Source organism: Aythya marila (assembly GCF_965140915.1).
Source record: "Aythya marila genome assembly, chromosome: 8".
NCBI classification, from domain to species: Eukaryota; Metazoa; Chordata; class Aves; order Anseriformes; family Anatidae; genus Aythya; species Aythya marila.
Window position 1 is genome coordinate 32,752,751 of NC_139049.1, and position 14,851 is coordinate 32,767,601.

The 14,851-nt window shown below is 37.3% G+C and overlaps 1 protein-coding gene across 3 annotated transcripts in view; it reads right to left on the reverse strand.

Moving 5' to 3' along the window:
• The window catches only part of SLC44A5 (solute carrier family 44 member 5), an 86,803-nt gene that overhangs the window by 40,245 nt on the left and 31,707 nt on the right, over positions 1 to 14,851 (reverse strand). For 2 of the 3 annotated variants that reach the window (XM_082765567.1, XM_082765565.1), the window contains exons 2-3: positions 5,668 to 5,716; positions 1,093 to 1,166 (exon numbers count right to left, since the gene is read on the reverse strand). In XM_082765567.1, the coding sequence (XP_082621693.1) occupies positions 1,093 to 1,166; positions 5,668 to 5,716 (123 nt within the window). Of the gene's footprint in view, positions 1 to 1,092; positions 1,167 to 5,667; positions 5,717 to 12,981; positions 13,057 to 14,851 lie in introns of those variants that run through there. The other variant, XM_082765566.1, reaches the window with a different exon arrangement.

The following is a 14,851-nucleotide window of genomic DNA, read 5'->3' on the forward strand; positions in this document are numbered from 1 at the left end:
ATCTGTGAAATTAACAGAATGAAACAAAGAGTAAATCCTGGAATAAATATTTCTATTCAGTAAAGTCATTTAACAGCAGCCATCATTGAAGCAGGACCAAGAAAGACCAGTATCAAAAATTATCATGTTTCATCTTTCAAGGAGATTTAACTACCTTTTACTTAGACTACATTTAACTCTTCTTGAAACATATACCTAAACAAATTCTACTCCATTGTTAAACAGATGTGCATACAGCTAAAACCTATGTGCTATATACAACGTTGAGAGCAAAATTGGATTCAGATTTTCAGTCACTGCAGCTGTGTGATAAAGCTACATTTATTTATTGCTTACTCCTCAAGGTAAATTTAATAGGAATCTAGAAGGGTCTTCACACAAGAAAATACAGAAATGTACTTTTTATTGTTTCTGTAATAAGACATAAGGCTCAATTCATGACTAATGAGTTGTACTGAAGATGACCTCTTATTTTGAAATAAATTAGAGTTCAGCAAAGCATGCAGACACACAGCAAGTACACTTTCACAATATTATTTGTGTTTTCACATACAGGCATTTATACAATTCTCTCACACAAAATAAAATGGGTATTACTAATGAATATCTTAATATGCAAACAACTCTGGATCTCATAGTAAATGAAGTTACCTCTTTTACTTCCCCATTCACTGCTCATATAGGTTCTTTTGGTAATCTGCAGAACAAAAAGCCTCTGAAAACTAAAGTGTTTATCTCTATCTTTTGCTTTCAGCTTAATGACAAATGAAAGGCTTTTTCCACCACAGTTACTTTATGTTACCAAAATTATCAATGTCATTTTTCTTGAATATACTTCATTTTTAATTTTTTTATCATAAATATGTGGATTTGAGTGTCTCCCTAATTACAACAGACACTGAGTGTTAATTCATGATTTGCTTCTAATGTAAATTCATGATTTGCTTCTAAGCAAGGTATTACTTATTGAACTGAATGCTTTATGTAGATATAAGCAAAAGGGACATGTCAGTTAAAAGTACTGATGTTCACAAAGCTGCTTCTCCTGGGTATGAGAAAGCACTACTACATACTATACCTGTTTTTACTTACCCACAATTCCTAATGCAATGTAACCCAGAATGACGACTATGAAGATTACACAGCAAATAATGTCTGTACAATGCCTAGGGACAGAAGGGAACACTTTTTAAAAAATAAGGTGTCTAATACGACCCTTTGAAAACAATGAGTGCCATAGGGTATTCTCACATCGTAATATACTACATAAGTATGTTTGCATCTGCACTTACTATTTTCTGAAGTCTTACTCACAAAATCACATGTGAGGTGTAAGGTCCTGCTTTCACTGCAAGACCATCAAATAAATATATATGTCTTTTGAATTGTAGGCAGAAATAAAAACATATGGAAGAACAGGCTTAAACGTTCTTAAAACAAATGGTATGTTAAAACATTGAAAACGTGAGATCAATTCTGGTATCAGGTATTATAAACAATATGTTGAGATGATGATCCAGCACAGCTTACCTGCATTATAAATAGGTTATGATTGGGAAAATAACAAAAAAGTGGAAAAAAAAAAAAAGCCAGTATCTAACTACCTACCCTGATCTCTGCACAAATTTCTGACTTTTCTGACTTGGTTGTTTGACCTCATTTAGTGCAACCAAAACATTCTCTACAATAAATAAATAAATAAATAGATAGATAGATAAATAAATAGATAAAATCTTTTGGAGCGCCATACCTCTATTTGCAGACAAGCTAAAAAACACATTCTCCAGTCTGAAAACTGAGAAGTCAGCATTCAATTCAATTGCTGTTTTTAATTTTTTGGTCTACATATCAAGCTCATTCAGACAGAGGAGTGGAGATATGGATCACTACAATCATTTTTTTCCAGCATCTGACCCTGATCAGAGTCATTCTAGAGATGTAATTTATATGAAACATGAACACTTAAGCAGGTAGGAGAAGGGCAAGTATGCATTTACAGAGACAACAAATTTTGAGGTCTCCAGTTACAGTGACCAATTTTCTCTTTCACAAGCTAACTTCACAAGTTTTTACTTCTGAAGACGTGTGGCAGCACATGCTTCATAGGTCTTTGCAGGCCTCACTAGCTAAAAAATATTTGCAACTAATGGTCTCACCAGTCAGCACAATTTCATTAACAAAGGAGAAAATTATTTGTAGAAGGATGTACTGTCTTGACCTTACTCATCTGAAGTATTTCAATCACTATTACTTACAATATTCTGTTTATCTGACACAGTTTTGGTCAAGAGCAGGTTGTATAACCTAAAGGTACGTAAAATCTGTAGCTGCCTTGCCTGGGCAGAGTTCGCATAGGCAGAAGACTTCAGTGTTGCTCTCTACTCTCTCCTACAGCTGTAGCAATAAGCTGCTTCTGTTCTGACCTGATCAAAGCTGTATCTTGTTTTTTTTTTCTTGATATAAGAGTGAGCAATAATCACTTCAGGAAGTCTAATGTGTTCTTCATGTTAAAGAGTGTCTTCATAAACTGAGCAATATTTAGTTCTGCTTGAGAGTCTACGTAAGGAGCCAAGTGGATGAGAGCTGAAGACTGCAAGTAAGAAATCTCAGAATGCAAACTCCAATGACAAACAGTAATTTTTAGTGGCTATGTTTCTTTCCATTTTCCAGTCTACGTTTCCTTTTATGAACAACCGTTATTCTTTAGCATAAAGAAGATGAACTTTTAAACAACTGGAGATCTTGAAAAGTGTTTTCAGGTGTGGAAAAGGAATGAAAACTCCTGTTCGTTTCTTTAGAGAGATACAGTTTTAAAAAATCACTGAAATAAATTTTTAGTGAGGCAAAGCTGGTACAGATTCAAGGTTAGTATGACAGTAATCTAATGAAGGACAATTACTTAAAGACAGAAATGCTGTTCATTGTCCAAGTCTGTTCAGACACTGTGTTGAAGCTTGGCATCAGAGCAGTTTATAAGAGACACAAGATTTAATAAAATATATCTAAGGAGAAATATGCCACCATAAATACTTCAATTACAACTCCTATAATCTCAGGATCCTCTTCTAGTGTAATTCTCAGAGGTCTCATTTTATGATAACTAAATACAATTAAAGATTACATCTACTTGTGCTAATCTTACTTTATAGTTTTGTATACCCCACAATGAGTAAGTACCCATAAACACTTTACCAAAAGACAGGATTTTCTGTTCTTTGTACGACACAAACTCCTGTATAGGTCCTAGTAAAACTCCCTGTGGCCAAGTATCACTGTTAACTAAATACTGAAATAAATAAATAAATAAATAAATACTTTATTGGGTAGCTTCAGAGAATTTTGAAACATAGAGACTCATTAGTCATACAGACTAATTGTTGCTCATAAAAAATAATTACTTATTTTACTAGATACAATATGCAAATCTTTAGTCCCTTTTAACACTCAAGCAGCTCACTTTCAGTGAGTGAAGTGGTGGGATAGAAGGGAAGGGGAGAGAGAGAGAGACTATTTTAGGGCTGTGAAATGAGGCAAGTATTCGTACATTCAGAAACTGAGAGGTGGCAAACATATTCAGTTCCTACCAGCGAACCTCTGGGGGCAGCGCAAGTTGGTTTGGAGTAAATTTCTGCCTTTGATGAATTAAAGACAGGTTAGACTTCAAACATGTTGTGCTAGATATTTTTGTGATGCCAGCTATTGCTTTCACAAATCTTTTCTGTCTCATATGATTTCAGTTAAACTGATCATAGATCTGGTGTGAGGAAGGAATACATCTCCAGCTGGGGGTCAGCCTCTTCTCACAGGTAACTCGTGATAGGACTAGAAGGAATGGCCTCAAGTTGTGCCAGGGAAGGTTTAGGTTAGAAAACATGAGACATTTTCAGAAAGAGTAGTCAGGCATTGGAATGGGTTGCCCAGGGAAGTAGTGGCATAACGATCCCTGGAGGTGTTCAAGGAAAGGTTGGACATGGCAGTTAGGGACATGGTTTAGTGGGTGACATTGGTAGTAAGGTCACGGTTGAACCAGATTATCTTGAAGGTCTTTTCCACCATTAATCATTCTATGATTCTGTGATTGGCAATCCCAAGTGACCAGAGGGATATCCTATACTATATGACACTGTGCTCAGCAATAGAAGCTGGCAGGAAAGAAAGAGAAGGAGGGGACGTTCATAGTGGTTGCATTTGTCTTTCCAAGAAACCGCTACAGATGATGAGCCCTGCTTTCCTGGAATTGGCTGAACACTTGTCTGCTGATAAGTAGTGATTGAATTCCTTGTTTTGCTTTGCTTGTGTGCACGACTTCTGCATTACTTAGTAAACTGTCTTTATCTTAAACTATGAGTTCTTGCACTCATACCTTTCCACTGCTCTCCCCCATACCACTGGAGGAGTGACTGAGCAGCTGTGTGGTGTTTATCTGCCTGCCAGGGTTAAATGACATCAGTTTCTCTCCTCCTACAGAAAAGTGGGAAGTCCCAAAGTCAGGAGCAAATTCAGGGCAAAATCCTACTTTTCTCCTGTTGAACTCTTAGGAATATATTCTGAGAAGGCATTTTGTTCACAGGAATTAGCTAATCCTTATTTGCTCAAAAGATTGTCATTTGTTAATCACTTCATCTCAGTAACTGGAAAAAAAAAAATGAAATTAAAAAAAAACAAACAAACATTCATTGTCTTAAAAAGACAAACTACTTAAAGGGTATGTCTACAGTTCTACATGTCTACTGCACAGTTCTGCACTGATGACCCTACACAGTCAGGTAAGTCTTTTGAGTGTCTTGCAAAAACAATATGTTGAATCTAAACCCAGATGCACCTCGTTGCAATGTAAGCTTAGTATGTACCAATTTAGGAATCACTGCCTTATGGTCTACTGTACAATGAGGTCATGCCCTCACTGTATAGGGAACTGACCTATTTTGTAGCGTTTCCAGTAATATCATCTCACCGGGGAATTTATGATAGGCACTGAATAAATGTGGCATATCAGTTATGGGATGGTTTTATGTGATTTTGTTTTTTAAAAGCTGCTTTGGAATGGTAGAAAGTGATGAAATGGTAGAATACCACATATATATCTCTGAAATTGCAGAAAATGTCAATGGTTTGGGACCTCTAAAAATCATCTAGTTCCAACCCCTGTGACATTGGCAGGGACACCTTTCACTAGATCAGAATACAATAACAGTAAAAATGTTAAGCTGTCCTGGCATATGATCACAGTTTCATCCCTCTGTGCAGGAAAACCAGCTGCAAACTGAAGAATAGAGTATGTCTGGTTTCCAGTCCCATACTATATGGAAACAAGACAGACTGCATTATCCAGCCAAGGGACCACAGAATATAACAACACCACAGACTGCACAGATACAGATTGCGCCACCAGTTCCTGCAGGCTTAGTAGTATTTGATAACTAACAGTTCTGCTTACATCAGCTCAAGTTAAGACAGCAGGTACTAGACAACACAAAGCATACAGAATTGGCATTTAGGTTGAAAGAACTAAAAGCATACATATAATATTGCTTAAGTGTGGTAAGGATAGTCTTCTGGATTAAAAAGAACTGCAGAATCAATTTCACAAGTTTTGTAAATTAAATGTTTATGCTCTGTTCACCACAAACCCAACTGAATGAAAAAAGAATGACTTAAGATATTTACCTGTTATGAATAGGTCCTCTGAACTTTGGGTCAAATTTCCTTGGTTCACCTGCATTTAAAATAAAACAGCATAAAAGCATGTCCTTATTAAAAATAAAACTTACATAGAGGGGGGAGTTAATAGCAGTCTTTGAAGAATGTCTTCTATATATTCCTATTTACTCAATTCTGTTAAAATAATTTCATGTCAGCATTATCAGTAATTCACCAATATGATTACCTAATTTTGGTAGAGAAGATCAAAGCTTATTTTCTTCTAGCATAAAAAAATGAGGGCCTCTCATTTACCACATAATTATTTCCAATGTACATCCTATCACTACACCTATGCAAAGAGTTCACAATATAAAATTGCTGATATTTGAGAGACAACAGTTGTATCTCACAGCTGCACACAAAGTGTGTTTGGCAGCAAGTAAATGAACCTACCTCTCTGGAGCTGCAGGCTACGCCCTTCTGATTTTTCTCTAAAAATCTAATGACAGTCTGGAGTCACTTCTGTACTTAAGAACTAGATGATCTTAAATGTCTCTTCTATGATTCTGCATTATATTCTTCTATGATTCTGCATTATATTTCCACCTTTGCAGTTATTCTTACTTCCTACTTCTTTGGTTACGGGACTTTATTTTAGATACCAGCATCACAGGTTTGCCCTTGTTGCATTGGGCTTACCAGATGACAAGAATCAGGCTGGAGATTGCAGAAATTCAGTGCTGACTCTGCTCCGAGCAGGATGTCAGACTAGAGACCTCCCAATCACCTCAATGATTCTGTGGTTATAAGTAATACAGGAAGATGGATCAGATTTTTTGTTGTCCAGCATCTTGCTGTTGTGGTTTAACCCAGCCGGCAACTAAGCACTACACAGCCGTTTGCTCACCCTCCCTCCTCCCTCTCTGGGATGGGGGAGAGAAACAGGAAAATGAAGCCTGTGGGTTGAGACAGGGACAGTTTATTAAGATAGAAAAATAATAATAATAATAATGATAATAGTACTACTAATAATAATGTGTACGAAACAAGCGATGTACAATGTAGTTGCTCACCACCTGCTGACCAATGCCCAGTCTATGCCTGAGCAGCCAGCCCCCCAGTCCTGGCTAGCCACCCCTATATATTTTTTAGCATGACATCAGATGGGATGGAATACCCCTTTGGTCAGTTTGGGTCAGCTGTCCTGGGTCTGTCCCCTCCCAGCTCCTGCTGCACCCCCAGCCTGCCTGCTGGCAGGACAGAGTGAGAAGCTGAAATGTCCTTGGCTTGGTGTAAGCACTGCTCTGCAACAATTAAAATATCAGCATGTTATCAGCACTCTTCTCCTAAGCCAAAACACAGCACCCTACCAGCTACTAGGAGGAAAATTAACTCTATCCTAGCTGAAAACAGGACACTTGCCAACATTACTATAACGTATTGTATTCTGTACTGCTATTTTGATCAAGAAATATTACATTCAGTAGCTTCAACAAATAACATTTGTTTGCTACAAGCTCTTGGTGTTGAACATCCTGGGGAAGAAACGCATACGTTCCTGAATATGTTTGTTGCTTTGTATGAACCTCAGAAGGTCATATTTGACAAGACGGTCAAGTCAGGACCTTCCTATAAACAGGTGGTAGCATCTAGCCTGAGTTTACAGATGAAAGGAATTAACTGTGATAAATTTCTATGGATGGCTATCCCGGTTAGCATAGTTCCAATTGATCCTCTCTACAAATAAGCAAACCTTACTGAGAAACTACAAAATACTAGCTCCAATCTGTGTTTCAAATGTGGACTTGAATACAAAGGCTTACAGTGTGATTTCACTTCTGAAATAATAACAAAAATTTATGGCAGAGTTTAAATTTTCCTTTTCAAGTTCCTTCTTTTGTTGTGGGTTGGAGTTTAAGCAGATTACTTGGTTGTCTTTACTCACAGATCCTGAGAGATGAAAAAATTGCCCTGCATGGAGTAACACCATCTGCCGTTTTAGTTTTTAATTACTAGCAATGTTCTAGTTTCAAAAACATTTGCTGTACATTGGCTACTGAAAGGAAGTTGTGGGGACCTGGGGGTCGTCCTCTTCTCGCAGATAACTAGCGATAGGATAAGAGGGTATGGCCTCAAATCACTCTAGGGGAGGTTCAGGTTAGAAATTAAGAGAAATTTCTTCTCAGAAAGAGTGGTTAGGCATTGGAAGAGGTTGCCCAGGGAGGTGGTGGAGTTGCTGTCCCTGCGGGTGTTCAAGGAAAGGTTGGACGTGGTGCTTAGGGACATGGTCTAGTGGGTGACATTGGTAGCAGGGGGACAGCTGGGCTAGATGACCTTGGACGTCTTTTCCAAACTTAATGATTCTATGATTCTACCTCATTTAAAAGACCATGATTTTAAAGCTATTCAGACTTCCAGGGTATTTTGAAGTTCAATAATTATAAGGATTTACCAAACCAAATTATGTGCAGTGAAAAATCACTTCTTCATTAGGATATCATTGCTACAATACAAATGGCTGAGTACCGTCTCGCTGCCTACTTAAGGATCTCTTCTTCAGAATACAATTAGTGTTAAAGGGTGTTGTTACCAGCCTAAACTTTTCCTAGTCCACCAACAAAATACTTGTTTTTGTTCAATTAGAGAAGAATTCAGAAACTTATTAGAAGCAAAATTTACTTACTAACTCTAGACTTTGTTCTTGGTTTATATCAGAAAACCTTATCAAAATACTGGCAGACCAGCACAACAAACAAAGCAGATCTTGCAATTCTATTTGCTCTTTATCTGAGCTGTTCAGCTCCACCTCACCAAGCTTCTAAAACAAATACATTTTAACAAAGAGATTGGGAAAGCTAAAACTTTGGAGGAGCCAAGTATGACAGAAATGCTGGAGAGTGGATGATTTAAGTTATTCTGTTACTCAGTGACAATGGAAATCCACCACGCTCCAGAAAGCAAATGTTCCACACAATAGCTTATGCTGGGCCAAAGCCTGTATTTTCAAGAATCTATTCATATAACATTTTCTACAAATTAAGCATATAAAAAATAACTTCTCTACAGAACAATTCAGAATCCGTTATAATACTTCCTACTGATAAATTCTAGGCATAAGGCATACTGAAGTGAGCCTTTGTACATAGCTCATATAGGACCCAAGTTTAACCTGTAAGAACACCAACACCAGATCACAAGTTCCATCAAACCTATGACCTGTATTTTTCAAGGGGCCATAGTGAACACCTGAGGAGAAATGCAAAATCAAGACTAACAGTGGTATTTTCCTAAAATTCTCTCTAAGATTATAGAGATTTGCAACTCAGCACTTTTCTGAACCAAAGACTCTGAACAGACTTTGTATTTAGTAGTTGTTGGTGAATTTCTTTTTATCTCATAAATCTCTTTAACTCACACACACTTTCAGAATCTGCAATGCCCTATTACAGATTAATGAAATATTGAAGTACTATCTCCTTTTGTTTGTTTTAAGCTTGCCATCAGTCAGCTCATACCTGTAGCATAGTATGCTACTGATAATTTTACAGGTTCTTACTATATTCCTCTTTATTAATCTGTCCTCCAGAGTCAAGAGTCCTAGTCTGTTTAGCTGTTTCTCATACATAAGTTGTTCCGCACTTCTGGTCATGTTGATATTCTTTTTCTGGACCTTTTTCAGTGCTACTATATATCACTGGAAAAGGAAAGACCAGAACTGCACAGGATATTCACAGTACACATTGGCTGTTATTTATAAAATATATAATGATTTTTCTCATTTGATCTCAGTTCATTCCCAATAATTCTTTCTTACAATCTGTTTGCTTTTGAGGGCAAACACTTACCAAACCATTCACTGACTCCAAAATCTCACTCTTGAGTGTCAGTAGCTAGCACAACCTCACTACTGGAGCAACCTGTTTTCCAGGGCTATTATAATTTCCGTAACAATTTGAACAACAACAAAAAAAAATAGAATGAACACTTAGAAATCGTGCAGGTGACAAGTGTTAAAATGCTTCCGGAGACAGAATCAAAATTATTTTGATAAACATTTTAACAATTCAGTGTGATTTTCATAAACCGAAGGAAGTTATAAAGACAAACTCAGGTTACAAATCCATATAGAATAATTGCCTTTAACAACATCAACAACCCTAAACAATTATGGCAGACTACAAAGAGAGAATGAGTCAGTAAAGCAATGCCTTTGTAAAAAAAAATTGCACAACTGATTGAAGAAGGGTGATCATGACTGGTGAAGTCATTGTTCCTTCTGCTTGGGACATGTAAGACCTCAGCTGAAAAACTGTATCTAGAACACGGCACTAGAATTTCAAAAGATACAAACAAACTGGAAAGAGTAGAAGGACTGACTGAAAAGCAAGATACTAAGAAGTTTACAAAAAGAAGTAAATGAATGTAAACTTCAATGACTGTGATTAAGGGAGAGAGGACAAAAAAATGGTCCTCAAATACTGTACAAAAATTACAGTGATCATTTATCTTCAGCTTCCTCTATCAGAGAAAGAGGAGGAAACAACTTCATTTATAGCAAAGATGGTTTAGATTAGGCATTAAGAAACCTTTCAGAGCACACAGGCAGTTAAATACTGGAATAGGTTTTCAAGCATACTTCTGATTTTCCTCACCATAAGCTTTAAGAACAGATTAGACAAACACCCATTGGGAACAGAATAGCAAAATGTACCATGTTTCAGCACGAAGATGGCCAAATGGATCTCTTGAGATACATCCAGCCCCACATTGCTGTAATTATGATTACAGCCAGCCAAGACCTAGCACATCACAAATCTATTTGAACGTACTTCATCTTTTCTAATGTGTTACATATTATTTACTTTTCAGATAGATACCTGATCCTCTTGGCATTGGAACAAGCTAGATTTTTAAAAATATGATAGGCTTTCAGCGGGGAAACCCATACTTTTATTTTGCTTATAGATGTTTCTCCAGTCAGTCGGTGCTGTTGAAAGCCTGTTGACAAATCAATCTCCTGATTTTCCAGAATGTCTCCATTAAATAGAATGGTTTTATAACATAACAAGTTGGGCAAGATACATGTTTATTGCAGTGTCCTTCTCACTGTAATAAAATCATTACTAACAGAGTGTCTAACATTGTAACTAGTTCAAGTTTTGTTATTTATATCATACCTGATTCTGAAACGGAAACAAGAAAATCCATGTCAAAAGATGTATATATTTGTGGAACATATTCAAGTGTAGGTGAACTTCACAATACTGATACAATAAAAACTAGTATCTCTAATTCATAGGCAAGAAAATAAAAACAGACAAAGCATTCCAGATAATGAGCTGTGATTCAAATGGAAACTTTCTTGTCCATCAAGAAAGCAGAGGGATGCTGTAACATAGTATTATTCACTAACAGCAGTATAATTATTGCAGCAAGGCAAACTTCTTCCAAGAACTGTTCTTCATTGTCAGAAGTCACTATGTTTATCATGGCACATTGCTGTGCCATGATACTTAAACTGTGCCCCTCTGTAATGCAACTCTTGACATAAATCCATTAAAGAATGTGGCAGTTTACACAGGAAAGAGTAACTATATGCAAATTCTAAAGTACATTAAAATTCACTGACCAAAGTAGTCTGTAACATCACTGGAATATTCCTTACCAAAACATAAGCAGAATCACAGAATCATCTAGGTTGGAAGAGACCTTCAAAATCACCGAGTCCAACCTCTGACCTAACACTAACCAGTCCTCCACTAAACCATATCACTAAGCTCTACATCTAAACGTCTTTTAAAGACCTCCAGGGATGGTGACTCAACCACTTCCCTGGGCAGCCCATTCCAGTGTCTAACAACCCTTTCAGTAAAGAAGTTCTTCCTAATATCCAACCTAAACCTGCCCTCTAAACCTGCCCTGGCACAACTTTAGCCCATTCCCACTCGACCTGTTACCAGGCACGTGGAAGAATAGACCAACCCCCACCTCGCTACAGCCTCCTTTAAGGTAAATACATAGAGTCATAAGGTCACCCCTGAGCCTCTTCCAGGCTGAACAACCCCAGCTCCTTCACCTGCTCCTCATGAGAGTTGTTCTCCAGACCCTTCACCAGCTTTGTCGCCCTTCTCTGGACTCTCAAGCACCTCGATGTCCTTCTTGTAGCGAGGGGCCCAAAACTGAACACAGTACTCGAGGTGCGGCCTCACCAGAGCCGAGTACAGGGGGACGATCACCTCCCTAGATCTGCTGGTCACACTGTTTCTTATACAAGCCAGGATGCTGTTGGCCTTCTTGGCCACCTGAGCACACTGCTGGCTCATATTCAGCTGACTATCAACCAATACTCCCAGGTCCTTCTCTCCCAGGCAGCTTTCTAACCACTCATCTCCCATTCTGTAGCACTGCTAGAGGTTGTTGTGCCCCAGGTGCAGGAACTGGGATTTAAATGCAGAAACTTTAAATCTTGGATTTAAACACAGAAACTGGGAATATACTTTATTGCAAAATAATAATAATAAATAAATCAGTATGTTGTTTGCTTCATTCTCATTTTTTCCAAATTAGGAATCAAATCCCTTACTTTTTTTTTTTTTTTTTAATATCGTTCTTTTAAAAATGGAGAAGATTCTTCAGGGGGTGGGATAAATTATTTTATCTTATTTTAAAATTACATAACATAATATAATAATAATAATAACATAAGATAATAAAATAACATTTATTTTATGTTATTAATAGGTATCTCCTGGTAAAAGTAAATCACTTCCTTAACTATAAAAGCCCAAAGATCACATTTAGAAAGCAAATTCCAAGCTTCAGGAGTTTGGAAGGTGTAAGGAAAGAAAGCAGTGATGTGGCATAACTACTGTAATTTTTTTGCTAGTATTAAAAACTGAGATTATAGTCTTCGCAGACGAGGCAGATCTATTTCAGGGCTGCTTAATAGGATACTTTTGCATTTTGAATTATAATGCCATTAATATAAATATTTCACAGGATATTTGATCTACCAATTCTGACTCCAAACAGCAAATTGAATTAAACATTGCAGTTTATCACTGCATTAATTTAATAATTAAAAAAAGACTAATAATTACCTGTCTTAAATAAAAATTGGCAAATATATACTGTCTACCTTTGATCTGCAATTTAAATAAACTTTCAAATGTTATGCTGGAAAAAATAAGGATATTGCTAATAATTGAGGAAGTTATAAAAACAAACATTTGGGGCTGTATCCCAGTCTATTAAAGTTTATAGAAATAACCCAGTTGAATTAAATGAGATTTAGATCAGGCCCTTATGAATTGTTTTCTAAGAAAGCACATAAATTACCATGTTTTCCATAGTAGTTTTCTTCATCCCCATTCATGATCACTTTAGCAGGTTGTCTGTGTGAGATATTAACTGTGTTCTCCTGTGTTGGTGGCACGTTCTCCCCAGCAAGCACAAATACACAAAAATACTATTTAAATACAATTTAAAGTAAAGCTGATTGTCACAGAGTTCTCCGATCACAATGGAAATTCACAAAGGAGGGAGGCATTTCCTTAAGTAGAAAGATATGACTCAGTGCCTTGCCCACCTACTTCAAGCCAGTCTGATAGTGTGATTAAAGAGGAATGACTCTTACTAGCTCTTATTATCCTACACTATGTACATAGAAAGGGAAGTGTCTGCACTTGGACACCACTTATAAAATGTCACATAAATAAATTTTCGGATTTTGACTTTTTGTAACAGCTAAAATCTCTTTTTTTTTTTTTTTTTTTTTCTTCCTGCTCGAACTTTTTTTGTCTGTCGGATAATCATAGCCCATTATTTGACTGCAAGTATTTCTATAGTGAATGTCAATTTCAGCCATCAATGGACGAGGTTTCTATTTCTATCAGTTTGAGAAGTATACTAGCTATGGTAATTAATACCACAGCAAATGCAAATGAGAAACAGAGAGAGTGATTAGGTGTCTCTGCTGTATTTTTGCCTTTATGGGTAGACATCAGGCATTTGTGTATAGATTGCAGCCCTATGCATCTCATAACAAAGATAATTCATATTAATACATTTCTTTTTCACTGATGAAACTTCAGAAATTTCACAGAAACTAATTCTACCTTAGTCTACATCTATTAGCATTGGGGCATTTTGCAGCTACCTCTTCTAGCAACATTTTGGTTGTGAACCAATACTGGTTCAACAACATGAGCCAGCAGTGTGCACTGGCAGCCAGGAGTGCAAACTGCATTTTGTGGTGCATTAAACACAGCACTGCCAGCTGGTCAAGAAGTGATTCTCCTGCTACATTTAGCATTAGTGTGGCCTCACCTTGAATACTGCATGCAGTTCTGGGCTCAGCAACATAAAAAGGATGCCAAGGTCCTTGAAACCATCCAGCAGAGGGAAACAGAGCTGGTCACAGGGCAGAAAAGCATGTCCTATGATGACAGACTTGCCTTGAGGACACTTGCCTTGTCTACTCTGGAGAAAAGAAGGCCAAAAGGCAGCTTCATTACTCTCTGCAGCTCCCTGAGGGGAGTGGAGAGGGAGGTGCTGAACTCTGTTCTCTGGAAACTGATGGCAGGATGCATGGGAACAGCACAAAATGCAATGCGGAGGTTCAGACTGGGCATTAGGAAAATTTTTTTACCATGAGGGTGCTCAGACACCGGAACAGGCTTCCTAGAGATATGGTTGATATTCCATGCCTATCAGTGTTCAACAGGCATTTGGATAATGCTCTTAACAGTACACTTTAACTTTTGGCTAGGCAGCTATAATTAAACTGCATGTTTTAAATCAGTGTTTTCAAACTGTTACATTGGTAGATCTCAGAGAGAACTGAAACGTGGCATGGAATAAAATGTCTGAATGTTACTTCTGCAAGCACCATATTCAGCTTTCTGTGCAATATGCCGATGATTTGCTAACCAAGGATAAGGTATCACACTGCCATCAATTATTGTGCTTTTGGAGCCTGTGCTGTTGTAACAGAAAATACTCCTTACATTTCACAGCTGACCCAATCTTTCCTCCTCTATACACATGACTAGCTCCCCCAAAGTACAAGTCATGCAAGGAGATTTAAAAAAAAAGATTTACTCTGCCACATCTTAGTCTAAAATATAAACTGTTTGCTGCATATTCATTGTTGTCAACCATATCTGTAGAAAGTGTCATCATTCACTGAATTATTTTCTTAATGGAA